Source organism: Echinops telfairi, unplaced genomic scaffold, assembly GCF_000313985.2.
Source record: "Echinops telfairi isolate 266 unplaced genomic scaffold, ASM31398v2 ScPeMD7_5592;HRSCAF=6446, whole genome shotgun sequence".
In the NCBI taxonomy this organism is placed as follows: domain Eukaryota; kingdom Metazoa; phylum Chordata; class Mammalia; order Afrosoricida; family Tenrecidae; genus Echinops; species Echinops telfairi.
This window is the reverse complement of record NW_022109491.1, coordinates 9,270,544-9,288,098: the sequence shown is the minus strand read 5'-3', so window position 1 is coordinate 9,288,098 and position 17,555 is coordinate 9,270,544. Positions and strand designations below refer to the sequence as shown.

Here is a 17,555-nt window from a genome sequence, read left to right as displayed (position 1 = left end):
AAAAAACTTGTTATTGTGGATTGGGCAAAGGTTTACGGAGCCAATCAGTTTTCCATTTAAGAATCCATACATCCTTTGTTGCATGCCATCGATGGGAACCTCTACAACATGACACCACTTTCCCACTTCTCCTCTGTGTTTCCCATGCCATTCCGTTTCCTTTCCTAAGCCTCCGGGGCTTCTGAGCGTGGTCCTGGGGCAAATGCTGCCCTTGTGATCTCCTTCTCCAAGGTCTGACTGTTCTCAGGGGCGCACACCTCCCTGCTGTAATCGTTCACCCTCTCCACAAAACCAAACTGCTACCCAGGCAGTTCTCACTCAAGGCAGAACTGCCTCTGTGGCTTTCAGAGACTGTAAGTTTTCACAGGAGTAGAAAGCCCCATCTTTCTCCCACCAAGTGGCTGCTGGTTTCAGGCTGTTGACTCTGAGGTTAGCAGCCCAATGATTAATCCACTGCGCCACTGGGGCCCACTCCCTAGAGACCTTTCTATTTGGGGGCTGGAGGTAGAATCTCTAGCCTGAAGCGTGCGTGAAGGCCACAGTCTGGAAGCTCCACCCATCTCCAGTCAACCAGCGAGGCTGGTCTTTTTCACAATTTTCCGTTTTGTTTCACATTTTCTCCCACTCTCTCCAGGACCTTCTACAGTGATCCCTTTCAGCGTGGTCAGCAGGAGTAGTCGGGCACCATCTAGTGCTTCTGGTCTCAGCGTCATAGAGGCTGAGGCTCACAGGGCCCTGAGACCATTGGACTACGTGTCTCTCTGTGTCTTTGCTTTTCTTTACCCTTCTTTGCTTTGGGTGGGAAGAGGCCAATAGCTGCACTTAGATGGCGGCTCACCAAATTTTAAGACCCTAGTGGCCACTCACTCTCGTGGGAGGTTGTCTTTATGGACTGTGCAATGCCAATTGACCTCACTGTGCCCCAACACTATGGTCCAGAACCTTCAGGCTAGGAGGATTTGACCGATGCACTTGCTCTGGCTCTGTTGAGATTTTCCATCTCTTCTTGAGCTAGTCTGGGAAGGTCACCTGCTTTTGTCCTTTCCTCCAGGTCGTCTGGGTTGCCACCCTGCTCACATCGGGTGGTCGGCTGTGGTGGGTTCTCATTCATTTTTTATTTTGAGTGACTTGCGCCTTCTCCCTTCTTTGGTCAGTCTAGCTAAAGGTCTGTTGATTTGATTGGTCTTTTCAAAGACCCGCCCACTAGTTTTATGAATTCTATGAGTTCTGTTTTGCGTGTGATTGATTTCGATTCTGATCTTTGTTATTTCCTTTCTCCTGCTAGGCTAAGGCTTGGTTTGTTCTTTTCTTTCCAGCTCCTGGAATTGCCGAGCCAGCCTTTTCTCGATTTGTTACGGAAAACACGAAGGACAAGCATCTAGGATGTGGAAGCTCAAACTCTTACTTTTGTGTGTGCCTCGGCCATTTGGTTGGTTCCCGCTGCTTCTATGGGCATTGCTTGTGGATCCAAGTGAAACAAAATCCTTGACAGCTTCCATATTTTCTCCATTTAGCATGACGTGGCTTCTCGGTCCAGTGGGAGGATTTGTCTTCTTTCTGTTGAGCTGTGACCCATCCTGAAGGCTGGTGTCTTTGACCTTCATTAGCTACTACTTCAAGCCGCTTCACTTTTGGCAAGCAAACCTCGTGTCACCTGAATAGTGCAGATTTGTTGCTGAGCCTCCTCCATCCGACGGCTGTGCTCTTCACCGTCCAGCTTCTCGCATTACTTGCTCAGCATGCAGATTGCGTAAGTATGGCGAAAGGACATAGCCCCGACGCACACCTTTCCCCAGTTTGAACCACAGGTATCCCCTGTTCTGTTTGGAACCAAGACTCTTGGTCTAGGCATAGGTTCTGCATGAGCACCATCGAGTGTTTGGGAATTCTCTTCCTTCCCAATGGGATCCATAATTTGCCAGGTCAGACAAGAAGTAATCTGCCCAGAGGAAGATCTGGTAGAACATTCAGGCAACCAGGGGCTGTGTGGAACTCTCCAGAGCAAAGCAGGTTGTCCCCTGTCTCCAGGAAGGGAGCACCCTTCCACCAGCAATCTTGATGGCCACCAGAAATGCTTTAATAGGTGTCTACCACCCAGGGTGCAGTGTGATCCTTAGAGAATAGCCAGGCAAGATGTTTGCAATCCGGTGGCCTGTGGGCACAGGTGTGTTTGTGTTGGACCTAAAGGGAGTTTTTATTCAGTTGAGGATTAAGTTAAGACTAATTGTGTAAAACACCTGGCACAGCGTCTGGCACAGGGAAGATGCCCCATATGAAAAACAACTAGCCTTTTCAATGATGGCTGTTATGACGACGTCCCAAAGGAATTTGCTTGGCTCATTTCAGTGCTGTCCAGGAGAACGTTCTGCGTTGATGCAAACGATCTGTTCCCAGGCCATCTTATAAGGCAGCCAGGAACCCCACTTGAAATGTGGCTAATTCAATCCAGTTGTTTCTGACCCATAGCGACCCTCTAGGACAGGGTGGAACTGCCCCTGGGAGCTTCTGAGATGGTAACTCTACTAGAAAGCCTCATCTTTCTCCTGAGAAGCACCTGGTGGTTTCGAACTGCCGACCTTGCAATGAGCAGCCTAACTCAAAGCCCACTATGCCACCTGGGCTCCGCCAACCAAGCGATAGAATTTTCAGTTGCATTAATTTTAGTTAATTTATGTTTAAGTCCATCCCCTGAGGCTAGTGGCTAGTGTACCGACTGCGCCACAAGGCTCCAAGTCCAGCCCCTTCCAGAATGTTCTTTTGTCACTGCTGCAAAAGGTCACAATTCCCCTGAAAACCCCCTGGAAGCCAGGAGAGGTGGGTCCACAGTGGCACATACGTCACTCATCACGCACTTCCTCCTTCCTCACGTTTACTTCCACATCTGTTACTTCTGAGAATAAAAAGCCACGCCCACTGACTCAGCAATAACACAGACACAGACCACATGGACCCCCCCTCGTCGGTGTTGTCCCTCCCCAATGAGTATGAGCTTACGGTCCCCTAAGTGTCCCACCTCCCACACCTGTCAATTGAACCCACAAGAGAGATCTTCAGGGAGCACAATGCCCAGAGCAGGTATTCTTGGTGACTTACACTAAACTGCTGCTAGGTTTTGAAAGGACTTTGAGGGGTTTGAAAGGACTTCAGAAGGGAATTCTGGTTTAAGGGTTAGAGAGCATCTCAGGACAACTAGTTTCTGTCCACATCCATTGGAATCTGAGATTCCTGAAAGGAAAGCTAAGGTTCTAGGTGAAGGTGTTTGCCTGGGCAGCCTCACTGCTCCGTGCTTGACATCACAATCCCTGTGGGTAGCAGGCAGGGCAGCTGGACTTCCAGGGGTTCCTGCTCTGGCTTTAATGGGTCTTTGTGAGGACCACACAGGATGCAGTATGTGAATGGACCCAGCCAAGGGGCTGAGGCCGAGAGGATGCTCAGAAATGCTGGTTCCATCGGCCTCACCCCCAGTCTGGTGCAAGGTTGAGACACAGGACACCTACTTCCTGCCATTCCAAGTGCCCACTTCCTCTTAGGGCCCTCGGGGCATCTCCACCCATGTTTGCGGGCTCCAGTCACATGACAGCAGGGTGGAGTCGGATCAGCTATGTTGCAACAGAGGGAAACTGAGGCCAGAGGGGGCGGGCTCTCAGCTCAAGGGCCCGAGAGAGCTAGAAGGAAGCCTTCATCTCTCAGCTCCTACCAAGGGGCTTTTCCTGTCTTTGGAAACTTGAGAGTCTTGGAGAAATTGTTATTGCCTGTTACCGAGCTGATTTTGACACATGGCGATCAGGCCCCAGAGTCTCCCAGGCCACCATCTATATGGAAGCGGGTTGCAGGCCTTTCTTTCTCTGAGCTTCCCAGTGGGTTCTGACTGCCAGCCTTCTGGAGAACCCAGGGCTCTGAAATGGGCCTGGGACACATTATACGGGCATGCTCAGGGCTGGCCTCTCGGTGTCTGGGCCGGCCTGGGCCCAGGGAGGGGCTGCCCAACCTCACAGGATGCTCAGACAGGGTGGTGATGCCCAGTGCCGGGGGTGGGGGACCCAGGGGGGAGGCATGAAGCAGCTCTGCTGTCTCTGGGCAGCTGGGGGAGGGGAGAAGGGTGCTGTATGCGCCCTCGGGGGTGTTCCAGGGGAGAGGAGCCACCCAGGAGGAAACCAAGGGAGAGAAGGCCGCTATTGTTGCAGCGGGGACAGCTGCAGCAGGGGCCCGGAGAAGGCTTCCGGGGAATAATCTAGTCCTTCTCTCCTCTGTGGGAGAGGAGGCTGGGAGGGCTGCCGTGGGGGCAGGGAACAGGAGCCCCCAAACCAAGCTCCCTGCCACAGAGCCCATGCCGACCCCTAGCGACCCCGTAAGGGCAGGGCAGAATGGCCCTGTAACTGTTTATGGGATCAGAAAGGCCTTCCTTGCTTCCACGGAGCGGCTGGTGGTTTCGAACTGCCGACCTTTCAGATCGCAGCCCAGTGGGTAACTACTATACCACCAGGCTCCTAGCAGGTGGGCCAAGGAAAGGGAAAGGGAAAGGGAGTCAGGAGAGGGGGCGGGTTGCTGGCTCTGGAGGAAGGTGTGGATTCATCCAACCACCTCAAGCATGTGTACTGGACACCTTCTATGAGCCAGGCAGAGGAGCCCTGGTGGGGACGTGTGTGCGCACTGGGCTGTTACCATCACCTTCGGCAGTTTGAAACCACCAACCCCTCCTCGGGAGAAAGAGGGGGCTCTCTACTCCCATGAAGAGTGACAGCCTCAGAAACCCACAGGGGCGGGCCTACCCTGCCCCAAAGGGTCGCTCTGAGCCGGTACCGATCTGATGGCGGCACGGACACAGCCTCTGTTCTCAGGGAACCTTATATTTTAGGAAAGACACATCTGCCAGAGAGAAACGAACCCAATGGTGGTGCAGTGGCTATGCACTGAGCTGGAGCCCCAAGGTCTGCAGTTCGAAGCCAGCAGCAGCTCCACAGAACAAAGAGGAGGCTGCCCACTCCTTGTAAACCGTTAGTCTCGGGAACTCACGAGGGCAGTTCTGCCCTGTACTGTCAGGTCACTGAGAGTCGGCATCGACGTGATGGCCGTGAGTCTGGTTTTTGGTTGACCTAATCAGGGTGTCAGGGAGGTGGCCGGAGCGGTGGTTTTCCACGGGGAGGGTGGAGACGAAACCCATCCACAAGGCACGGTAGACAGTGGACAGGGTTCTGGAGGAATATGAAGCCGGTGAGGGATGGAAGGAGCCCCGGAGGAGCACTGGTTTGGGGAGGCGGGGGTTCAAAGCTGCCAGCAGGTTTGGGAGAACAAGCTGGCCATCTGCTCTCATGAGGATTCTCTTCAAGGAAGCCCTAGGGGGCAGTTCTACGCTGCCCTCCCAGGCACGGTACACAACATGCAACAAGAAGGGGGCTAAAGATGGAGTAGCCAAGGCCATGTTCTTGAAGGAGGTGACATTTAAACAAAGAACAGAGGAAATGGAGGGACAGGGGAAGTGTCCAGAAAAAGGAAAAGAAAGAAGTGGGAGTGTGGCAGGGAGGAGGTCTAGAGGTGACAGGCAGGGGGTGCAGATCCTGCGGGTCCTGGCCGTGTCTGGGTGGCTTTGGCCTTTACCTTGAATGGAGTTGGAAGGCCGGGTGGGGAAGCAGGGGCTGCCTGGGTTCTGACAGGACCCTCTGGCTGCTGTGCTGCAGACAGACTACAGGGGTGGGGGCGGGGGCTGAAGCAGGATGACCAGGGAGGAGAGAACTGGAACATTCTAGATAAGGCACGATGGCAGTTTAAGTCAAGGTGGTGGAAGCAGAGGTGGATGCTGATCCGTTTGGAAGGGACAACCGGCAGGTTTTCTGACGGCTGGAACGTGGCGTGCCAGAGGAAGGGGAAAAATCAAGACTGACAGGAAGGGTTTGGCCTGAACCAATGGAAAAGCGGGGCTGCCAAGAGGAGCCGGCAAGAGGCGCCTGCGAGGGGGGAGCGGGCAGGAGTTGGTTTGGGCATGTCAGCATCGTAATGCCTGAGAGCCGCCCAGGGGGCAGGTTTAGGGAGCAGCCGGATGCAAACGTACACAGTTCAGGGGAAGGTGTGGGAGGGAAATCGAAAGCAGAGCGGTCAGGCGTGAGGATTATAGCCTACCAATGACAGAGGATTGCTACAGACAACTGCTCTGACACAGGGGCTGAGGCCATGTGGGGAAACGCAGGTCACACACTCGTTCTCCCTCACACACGCTCATGCGCAACACACTCTCTCACACCCGCTATCTTGTCCACGCAGTCTCTCATACAACACACTCTCTTGCACACAGTCTCACATACAACACACTATCTTGTACACACAGTCCCACATACACCCTCACACACACTCTCCTATACACAGTCTGACATACAATACACTATCTTTTACACACAGCCTCACATACAACACACTCTGTCGTACACACAGTCTGACATACAACACACTATCTTGTACAGACAGTCCCACATACGCCTTCACATGCACTCTCATGTACAACACACTCTCTCATAGTCCCACTCACAAACATGCACTTTCATGTATAACTCTCATACACAGTCTTACAGACACACACTCTCACACACTTACCCTCGTTCACATGCATTCTTGCACACACCCACACTTTCTCATTCGCACGCACGCACGCAAGCGCGCGCACGCAGGCACACCCTGCCCTCACAGGGCAGCAGTGAATCCCCTGTCCGGCAGATGTCTTTCCATGCTCCTGTGGAGGGTGCCTCGGCTTTCAGACACCCACGAGCCCTGCCAGGAAGGTGAAGGTCTCCGTTGCCAGCCAAGCCCAGATCCAAAGCTGACCTGCCTCCCCCGCTTTGCTTGAGAAGAGTAAAAATAATTGGGTGCTCAGGGCCACAGCTGAAGACATGCTCCAATGGGGAGCCCTGGCTAACACTGGACTCTTAATGAGGGGTGTGTTCCCCCACCAACGCCCCCAGAGAATTCTAGAATGTGATGGAGGGGGTGGGGACAGAAGGCTCACCACTAGTGCCCACAGCGCTACAAAACTGTGTACCAGATGGCAGAAGCCAGGATGGAGAAATAGCCCGAGAACTGCCAGACTCAGACGGCAACGTGGACGGAAAAAACATTACTCTCCCGAAGAGAAAACGGGCGCTCTGTCCAGCTCACTGGAAAGGACAAGAAAGGGTATCCAAGGCCTGGCCCCCTCCACCACCACCCCTCCACCACCACCCCACCTACAAATGCAGGATAATGGACCTTGATGAGCAGCACCCCAATGAGCCCTGCTCTCCTTAGCAGTTCCCCAAAGCTTTGATGCTCATCTGAGGATCCAGACGTCAGGGAGCGAGAGGAACAGGTGAGAGGGACTAAACCAGCGCCACGTTCCACCTGTTCTCCGTGGCGATCTGTTCAGGGTTTGCAGGTGACCCGAGCTGGTCCAATCGGAAAGAATCTCACAGCCTTGGCACCCTGGGAAGAAGGCTCTCTTGCTTCTGCCGGAAAGGAGGGCAGGCAGAGGCCGACGGCCCTGCAAGTGCCCACCACCGTCTTGAGAGCAATGAGCCTTAGGGTGCAGCTGGTCCTGGGAGCCCACGGGCTCTAGCGTGTCTACGTCTTTTCATTTGGGGGAGCAGGGACTTCAGGATCTTGTCCAAACCAGGGGCAGCCGGGGGTTCCATCACTTGCATCAGGAGGCAAGCGACTGGTCAAAGCACCGTGTAGAATGAACAGGGGGAGCTGCCAGGACCAATCCCCCTGAAGAGGCTCCTCGCTCAAACAGCTCAAACCTCATCTCCTCGGAGCCCGGAGGACCGAGCCAGAGCGGAGCCACTCAGCAGAAGGAAGCGTGCAGTTTCAGCTTGGCCAGCAATGACTAGCGAGCTCTCCCAAACGCAGGTGCCAAGTTGTCTTCCTGATCCACCGTTCCCTCACCAGCGCTCGGTGTGATCCGATCTCTTCATATGTGCTGCGGTCATGGGTGAGGTGTGGTAATGCCTGGTGGGCTTAGTCGGCATCCCACTGATTACCGCAGAGCTTAAAGCATGCCTGGCCACATTGTGACTGATGCAGACTTGTTTTCGCCATCTGCGGTAAATACGTGGTGACACTGGCCTGAGCTGGGTTGTGTGATGTCGCCGTCATCACTCACATGTCTTTCAGTGCTTACCGTGTGCCAACCACTACTCTGACATGTGGAGTCCTCCCTAAAGCCCCGTGAGTTGACAACTCCCTGTTTTCCAAATAACCAGGACGCAGACATTAAGTCACGGTTCAGGTGCTCAGGAAGTGCCAGAGCCTAGGCACAAGGCCCACGCGCTCACCCACCAAGCAGAGCGGAGAGGAGTCTGTTTCCAGAAACTCGACCACTCAAACTTTGACGTGTGGACGCGGACGTGACCAGGGTCAGGGTAGCAGAGGGTTCAACTGCTCAAGAGTACTAATGGATGCCTAATCTGTTTCTTAAAAACGAAGGATGCAATGTAGCCTCTCAAGGGTCTCTCTGTTTGAGACCCAAGTCCCAGAAGTGAGGAGAAGCGGAAACACAAGCATTCATCAACGGATGGATGGTGATTCTGCTTGAACTCAGCAGCGCTCGCTCCATCCTTTGCCGATCGCTACTGCAAATGTGTGGTAACCCGGGGCCCGCAAAACAGAAACATGAAGGGTGGAGGCTGCAGATGCAGTTGACGATACTGAGGGGTTTATGAACCCCATTCAAGGGGGGGGGAGGACAGCACAGATCAGCTGCGAATCCACTGGCAAACAATAATGGAAGAAGGCCAATGGAATGGACGTGAGGCCATAAGCAGTTCAGGGGGTGCAAGGTGGATGTCAAAGGGCTGAGAGGCCCTTGGGAATATGGACTCAATCCTCCAACAGTTGGGTGAACATGCCCTCCATGATTTTACTGTGAAACGCGACTATCACGTTCCCAACTTAACGATGCATTCCATGTAGCCACGTCGTGACAGACGGCACTTACGATTGCATTTAAGACTGTCCAGCCTGGTGGCACAGTGGTTACGCATCGGGCGGTGACCGGAAAGGGTGGCGGTTCGAAGCCACTAAGAGTCACAGTCTCGGGCACCCACGGGGGCAGTTCTACCCTGTGCTACAGGGCAACGACGAGCCGGCATCGACTCCATGGCTGTGAGTTTGACTTCGAGTTTCTATCGTCAGGAACACGCACCACATGCAACGCTGCAGCACGCAATTGACAGATGCTGTCGTTTTTAGGATGCTCACTGAAGATGCTCAGTGTCATGTTTTGTCGTTTGAAACAACGCCACTCAGCAGGCTATGGCAAGATTAATTAAAACTAAAACCAAACAAAACCCAAAAGAGATCTGACTTCTATCAGAACCTACTTTCAAGAGAGGCATCAGAGCAACCCCCTGTGATGGCCAGGAACGACCCGTGATGGACGGTCTATTTATATCATTTACACTTATAGGAGACCCTGGGGACCAGAGGCACCTACCCCCATCCCCCCATGTCACTGTCTTCCACACAGCCCCTTGTACCACAGACACAACTTCCTGGCCTTGTGACATCTGAGCCCCAATATCTGATTTCACAACCGCCTCAGCTCCTCATCCAAGGTGGGGAGTATTTATTTATTTTTAATTAAAGCAAATGCAATGAATTGAGTTTGGAGCCTGGTGAAACAGTGGAGGGGATCAGCGAATGAGCGGTAACCACTCCTCTGCCTTGGCCGCCGGCTCGCAGGTGAGTCCCCACCAGCCACCAGAGCAGCTCCTGCCAGATAAACCAACAGGAAGCCGGGCTGGCTCTCTACCCAGGATGCAACACCCCGACACTGGCCGAAGGTGGGGCACGTGGGGTCAGTATGGGCTGTCAGCTGCCCCCATGAGGCCATGTTGACTTTGGCACCCCCGTCATCACCATGTAGGGAGTGGCCACAAGTCCCCACTTAGGCCCCTCTTCCTTCTCCACATCCATTTTAACTCTTCGCTTGCATGTCAGTGTTCTTCCAGAATCTTCTTCCATGCTCATGGTCTGGCACCAGTAAAGTAGCCCAGGTGTTTAATAACTTAAAGCTTACCGTCACTCCGAACTATTCATACCTTAAAAGGGCTCATTTTATGTTGTCTGAACTCAAGCTCCGCTCAGAGGGCCATTTTCTGTCACAATGGTAAACCAGGAAGGGGTCTCCATGGCCACTGAGAACCCTATGGGGTCCCTGGTGATGTAGTGGTTACCAGTTGGGCTGTCAGCAGTTTGAGAGCCCCCTAGTCACTCCTTGGAGAAAGAAGAGACTTTCTAGTCCCGTGAAGAGTTACCATCTCAGAACCCCCCAGGGGGCAGTTCTCCTCTGTCCTTTAGGGTCTCTGTGAATCAGCATCCCCTCGATGGCGGAGCATTGTTTTTTTGGAGAACCCGCTGAAAGACGTGGCTCTGAATGGATGGAAGTGTGTGTGTGTGTGTGTGTGTGTGTGTGTGTGTGTGTGTGTGGTGGGGGTTACAGACGAGGAAGAAAGGCCTGGAGATCTACTTCTGACAACCAGCCAACAGGAGCACAAGAGATCACCAGTCTGATCCCTGGAAGGATCGGGAGGATGGCACAGGATTGGGCAGTAGCTGCGCAGTGTTTGTTGCGCTGCGTGCGCGGGGGTGGCTCCGCTGAGGCTTGTAACAGGCAAACACCCCGGATTTTCTTCAACTACAGATGGACACATCTTCACAGAATTCACAATTAGGAGCTGAAGAACTATAGGAATCAGTGCATACATACACCTTTACACAAAAAGGAAATTTGCCCATAGCTGTGTGCCACCTCGCACATCATCCTGTGGGTCCCTGAGAAGGGGAGGCTCCCGCCGGCCACGCCCTCTGCCGCAGCCCCGCCCCGTCCCCTTACCTGTCCGGTAGCCCGTGCTGTTGAGGTACACGGCAAAGGTGCGGCTCTCGTGCTGTGCCTGCCAGGAGGGCGAGGAGCAGTTCTCGTTGTTGGTGTAGGTGTTGTGGTTGTGGACGTACTTCCCGGTGAGGATGGAGGAGCGCGAGGGGCAGCACATGGGCGTGGTCACGAAAGCGTTGATAAAGTGAGCCCCGCCCTGCTCCATAATGCGCCGCGTCTTGTTCATCACCTGCATGGAGCCTGCAACGGCAAGGGTGGAGGTGAGAGGTGGGGCAGGAGACCTGACTGCACAGCTATGTGCCCCGCATGACCTGCTGGGTGGTTCACAATAGGGTGCCCCTGCACCCCATCCCTGCAAGGAAGCCCCCACACTTCCACCCCATGCCCCCTTCTACATCTCTGGAGAGCATCCTGCAGTCTCATCCCCCCAGGGCAACTACCACCCCATCCCTGGAGAACACTCTATTCCCATCCTTGCACGGGGTCCCCACACCCTTATCCCTACCTAGAGAGTTCTTGCACCCCAAATCCTGCAGGCACCCTGCATACCTATCCCTTGAGAGTACTTGATTTCCCCATCCCTTGAGGATACCTGTGGGGAGAAGTCAGACACTTGCTGCCAGACTGCTGTCTCATCCCACAGCAGGGCTGGGCCTGCTCCCTGCTGCTGGGGACAATGGCCTACGTCTCTCTGAAGCTTTGGGACCATTAGCTTGGTTCCTCTAGGTGGGGTTTACACCCTACTGATAATGTTCCTATGGAGACCCAGAGACCACCCCCTAGACCACCCTCTCATTGCTGTGTAGCCTATAGTGCAACCCTTCCCTGTGACGTATGTCTCTACCTGTAATTAGTGGGCTGGCTTGCCCCCAAAAGGTATATAGGTGTGAGCCAGCACTATAGATCTCTCTCTGACTCTGAGCTCCTTGCTGCTCACTCCCTGGTCACTCCCCTCTCCCTTGTTCCCTTTCCCTCCTTCCCTTCCCCCCTCTCCACGTGGACCACCAAGCTGGGCTGAGGTGAGCAATGTTGCTATGTATCATGCCTGACTGTATTATTGTATTATCTCTCATGCTCTCGATGACTTTAATATAATGCTTATATATCTCAACTGTACAATTGTGCATTACTGAACCCAGAAGTAGTATTACTGAACCAGTGAGTTCTAGTAGCGGGTGGGGGCTGGTCCCCTCACCCTCCTTCAGCGTCATTTAATTTTTTTAATTTAATACTACAGATACCCATATCTCAATGTTTGAAGAGCACCTGCATTCCCTGGCTTGAAGGGAGCTGGCAGGGTGCTCTATGGCCCCATCACTGGAGGGCACCTCATCCTCCATTCCTGGAGGAGCACATCTTGGGGACCCAGGGGACTAGATGGGAGGTGCTACTAGCATTGTGGGCAGGAACCAGAGATGCCAGCCCTCCTGCCGTGCACCATGGGTGGCGGCCCCCACAGCGACTCACCCCAAGTTCCAAGTCTCATTGACCATTCCTAAGGTTAGCGTTACAAGGTATCTGAGCCTAGAAGCTAATTCTGTTTTTACATATAAACAGAACAACTTAGAAATGTCAGGGTATTAATAGACACTGCTTTTTTTTCTTTGAAAGCTACCACCATGTAAATTGAGGATAGATTAAACTTTGTTTTGTTTGGAACATTCCCAAGAATTGTTTGTTGCTTATTGAAATTTGGTCACGTCAACCCCCTGGGCAAGTTTATCCCTGAAAACTACTGTGCTGGAATTCACCCTTCCCTCTCAGAACCCACTGCCCAGCCTGACGCAAGGATAACCACCAGCCAAGCCACACCTCGACTACAGCCCTCTGGGATCTCTCAGACTTCTAACCCATGTCCAGGAGCTCACATCCATGGACAGTATGTTATGAGAACAGAACTGTAGACCACCAAGTGCATGGCTTCTTTCATGCCGATGCCCGTTTCTCAATGGAGTTCACAGTAGAGAAGGTGCTTGGGAAGGCAAGAAGGAAATGTGTGGGGCTCCTACTGTGTTCAGGTTCACGATGCTCGGCTGTATGCCCATCAGGGCAAAGCCAGCCTGTCTTGCTCAATGCTGAGTCCTTAGCACCACCACTGTGGTGTAGCACACACAGTATGTACTCAAGAACACGGAAAGGCTTGGTGCATCATTTACCTTAAATACCGGGTGTATTTAAGGTAAAATGGAAAGAAATCCTGTCTCATGTCCTTCCGTAGCCATCATAGTTGTTTTCTGTTTGTCTTTCACCTCTGAGGGTCTGCATTGAGCTTAATAAAACCCAAACCAAACCCCACAGCCATAGAGTTGATGGCTGACTCATAGGCATCCTATAGGGCGTAGTAGGTCTGCCCTATACGTATGGTTTCTGAGGCTGTCAACCTTTAAAAAAAAATTATTATTATTAAATCATTGTATTGGGGGCTCGTACAGCTCTTAGCGCAATCCACCCATCCAGTGTGTCAAGCACATTTGTGCATATGCTGCCATCATCGTTCTCAAACCATTTGCTTTCTGCTCGGAGGCTGTCAACCTTCATGGCAGCACAATGCCTCATCTCTCTCGCAGAGAGGCTGATGGGTTTCAAAGTGACCTTGTGGTTAGTAGCCCACTGCTTAACCCACTGCACCACCAGGGTTCCTTGATGAGTGAAAAACCCAAAACCCAAACCCACTGCCATGAGTCCATTCCAACCCATGACGACCCTTTATAAGGTTTCTGGGACTACAAGCCTTTACGGGAGCATACAGCCTCATCTTTCTCCTGCGGAGCCGCTGGGGGATTTGAACCTTCAACTTTGGGTTAGCAGTCTGATGCCTAACCCATGGTGCTGCCGGGGCTCCTTCAAGTGGGTTTAATAGAGGCCCTCAAAAGATATGCCTATGGTTCATCCTGGTGACAGTGTCCTTACAAACAGGGCCTTTGTAGGTGTAATCAAATGAAGGGTCTCTGGATGAGATCAGCCTGGACTACGCAGCTGGGCCCTCAATCTAATGACAAGGACCGAAGGAGAGGAGAAGGAAACGCAAGCACAGCTCAGAGGCAGTGCATGCTCTGTGTCCGAAGAGCGCACCTGGGAGAGTTCCCCATTCCCAGGGCATTTAAGTGACGTTTACACTACACGGTGTGAAAAAGGTCTGAAACACTGTGAGGGTGACCCGGGTGTGAGAGACATGCAGTGGGCACACGCTGTGGTCAGGATAACGCCGATAGACTTGTTCCACCCGGGCCACCACCCACCTTCAACGTGTGAGCAACCGCAGTTGTCGGGGAGGGAGACGGAAAGTGAGGTGTGCCTGTGCAGGATCAGGCCCTGTGAAGCCGCAGGCAGAGACCGGAGAGCCGTGCCCACCAGCCAAGGTCCTCTGGAGCCCCTGGAAGCCACGAAGAGGCAAGGAAAGGCTGCTCCCTAGAGACTTTGGAGGACGCCTTTGAGCGGGCCACCTTGATTTCAGACTTCTGGCCCCAGAATTGTGAAAGAAACGCCTGTTGTTTCAAACCACCACGTTGGGTGGCCATTTGTTAGGGCAGCGCCAGGAGACGGAACACAGGGGTCCCCCGGGCATTTGTGCCTCTGGCTGGAGCCTTGCCAGATATCAATCACTTCCCAAGCCCCGGAGACTTGGAAACAAGTGATCACACACTTCCACCCCTGTCCCCCAGAACTGAGACGGGAAGGGAGATTTAGATGGCTCTCTATTCCCAGTCGTTCTGCCAAACAGGGAAGGAAATGGAGCTAGCGCTTCCCCGAGGCAAACAGCTTCGCTGCTTCAAACCACCCAATAGCTTCCCATCACACTCAGAAGAAAACTCAATTCCTTCCGGAAAGAGGCTATGACTTGCCCTCTTCACCCCATCCCACACCTCTTGGACCTCCCCCACTCCCCCTCCTCCCTGGCTCAACTTGGTCTGGTGACCCTGGCCTCCTAGCTGTTTCTGAAGTGTTCTAGGCTTGTTGCTGCCACAGGGCCTTTGCACGTGCTTTCCCCGCTGCCCGAGACTCTTCCCCAGACGTCACTCAGCTGGCTCATCCCATCCTTCTGCTCTCCACTCAAAGGCTCCTCCTCAGGGGTCTGATGAACCTTCTCCCTGTGTGCCTTCCTCCCCGCCAAGCCGAGGGCAGGGTTTAGACTTCCTGTGTTCACCGGCTTATTTCCAGGGACTAGAACAGTGTCCTGGTGGCGTAGCGAGTCACGCACTGGTTGCTAACTGCAAAGTCAGCAGTTGGAAACCAGCAGCAGCTGCGTGGGAGAAAGATGAGGATTTCTACTCCATTCCAGATCTACAGCCTCGGAACCCCATAAGTGGCAGTTCTACCCCCTTCTTCGGGGTTGCTAAGAGTCAGAATTGAGTGGATGGCAGTCAGTTTGAGTTTGAGAACAGTGCCAGGCGCATAGCAAGTCCTCCACAAACATCTGCTAAATGCACAAATAAAATCTTGCCTTACTCTACTGGGTTAACTCAGGAGTCCTAAGGGGGTTCTGTCCACAAATGTGCTTGACTCTGGTTTTTATCCAAATTGGACTTTAACAATAACCATACGTTTTCTAGCTCGTCACTCCTCACCACTCCCGACAGCCGTCTACCAACTGTGCCCGTTCGTGAAAGTATTGGCTTGGTTGTCAGGTGCCATCCAGTGGGCTCCAACCCACAGCACCCTTGTGCGCCACAGAATGAAACACCGCCCATCCCGGCACCACCCTCACAATGATTCCCACGCCTGAGCCCATTGCTACAGCATTACTCCAGCTCCTTGGGGACGTGCCTTTCCTTTACCGCCCACGATGCCCTTCTCCGAGGACTGGGCTGTCCTGACAACGTGTCTAAAGGACGTCAGACCACGTCTCCCCATCCTGGCCTCGATGGAGCACTCTGTCCGTGCTTCATCCAGGACAGATTTGTTTTTGTCGGCTTTGTATTCCTTTCAGTCAAAAGCAGCCCTAGCGGCACAGTGGGGGTCAGGGTGGGGCTGCTAACTGGGCAGCCCCACCAGCTGCCGCGTGGGAGAAAGAAGTGCTCATCAGCCGCTGTAAGGATTACTGTACAGTCAGAGGAAGCCCCGCGGAGCAGCTTCACGCTGCCGTACAGTCACTGTGACTTTGCATCGGCCCAGGAGCAGTAGCTAGAGAGTAGGGGCATTGCAGATCAATGGCGACCTTTAGTTATGAATCACAATGGCTAGGGTGATGGAGCATTTACAATGTGCTGGGTTCATGCCAGTGTTATTTTACTTAATCCTCTCAGCAAGTCGTTTTATCAAAGAGGAAACTAAGCTCAGGAGTGAGAAGGCCAGGTGAAGGTCCCCTCGCCCTGTCCTCACCCGCCCCACCACTGCGTCCACCTCTGAGCTTTTGCCGTGCCATTCCATCTACGGGGACTGCTTCTCCCCCCAAGACCTGCCCCCCCTTCACCTCCTTGTTTTTACTCAAAAGTCACCTTCTTGGGGAGGTCTTCCCTGGCCGTCATATCCAAAACGGGTCTACCTCCCGATATTTCAAATCCCCTTCCTCCTTTCAAGGAACCCTGGTGGCTCTGCGGGCTAGGCGTTGGGCTGCTAACCACAGGGTCAGCAGTTCAAACACACCAGCTGCTCCTGGGGAGAAAGATGAGGCTGTCTGCTCTTAAAAAAAAAAAATCCAGTCTCAAAAACCCCATAGAAGGTCGCTGCTATGAGTCGGCATTGACTCCTGACAGTGGCCTTTGCTTTCCTGCCTTCTACTCGCCCGACTCTGTCCTTACCATCTCTCGCCTCTCCCTGGTGGCACAAATACAGGGTGGGCTTGGCGACTAGCCCCAGGCTGGCCAGCGAGTACACCCACTGGGGCCATGGGAAGGTCACACAGCCACGAACCACCCCCCAGCCCCCAACCTCGCAGTTCTACTCCTGAGGTTGCCTTGTGTCTAAATCACCGTGATGGTAACTTTCTTTCCTTTATTGTCCCTGGGGGGCTTTCGTGCATGTATCTTGCTCGGGTCCTTTCTGGGACTAGGGCTCCGTGGCTCTTTCTTGAAGGCAGATGCAGGGTGTGCCAGGCAGAACCCATCCTCTGCCCCCGTCCTGGAGACATGTGGAGAAGGATGGAGCAGCTGGTGAGGAGGACTCGTCCTCTCTTGGTCTCCTGGGGCTGTCTCAAGGACAAAGCTGGCTGTCCACTGAGCGGCCGGACCTTCCTGAGGCCCACCACCTGGCGAATCATTCGCCTGCGGTCAGCAGCCCTGAGTACCGAGTTGGCAAAACGTACATTGCCGCAGAGCCATTGCTCATGCTTACCGGGCTCCGCCCAGGGTCTCCAGTCCACTTATTTGGGAGAAAATCAGTGGTCAGACTCTCTGCTCTGCACATGCCCTGACCGCAGCCGCCGGCCCCAGGAGCAGCGTCGGCCTGCCTCTCAAGTGTGGCTCTCACCACGCTCTGACGTGGCAGTGGCTTCTGCAGTGGACCAGGTAGTGGACACCCTGAGCTTCCCCTTGGGGACAGCCACCTGCTTTACTCGCTCGGCAGAGCGACGAGGCTCTGTAAGTCAACACCAAACAGATGACTTAGTGCCCCGGCCCAGCCCCAGTCCTGATGCACAGGGGCAGCTCTGGGCCTCTGAGAACCTGGGGGATGCAGCCAGGTGGCACTAAGGAGGCTTTGAATGCTTTCAAGGCAGCCAGGCAGCCCACCCAAACACTGTGTCCCACACAAACCTGGTGACATG

The 17,555-nt window shown here is 53.7% G+C and overlaps 1 protein-coding gene across 2 annotated transcripts in view; it reads right to left on the bottom strand.

Annotated features, from left to right (window-relative positions):
• The window catches only part of SULF2 (sulfatase 2), a 76,915-nt gene that overhangs the window by 44,837 nt on the left and 14,523 nt on the right, over positions 1-17,555 (bottom strand). For both annotated transcript variants that reach the window (XM_004698048.2, XM_045295422.1), the window contains exon 2: positions 10,856-11,095. In XM_004698048.2, coding sequence (XP_004698105.1) covers positions 10,856-11,095 — 240 coding nt within the window. The remainder of the gene's footprint in view (positions 1-10,855; positions 11,096-17,555) is intronic.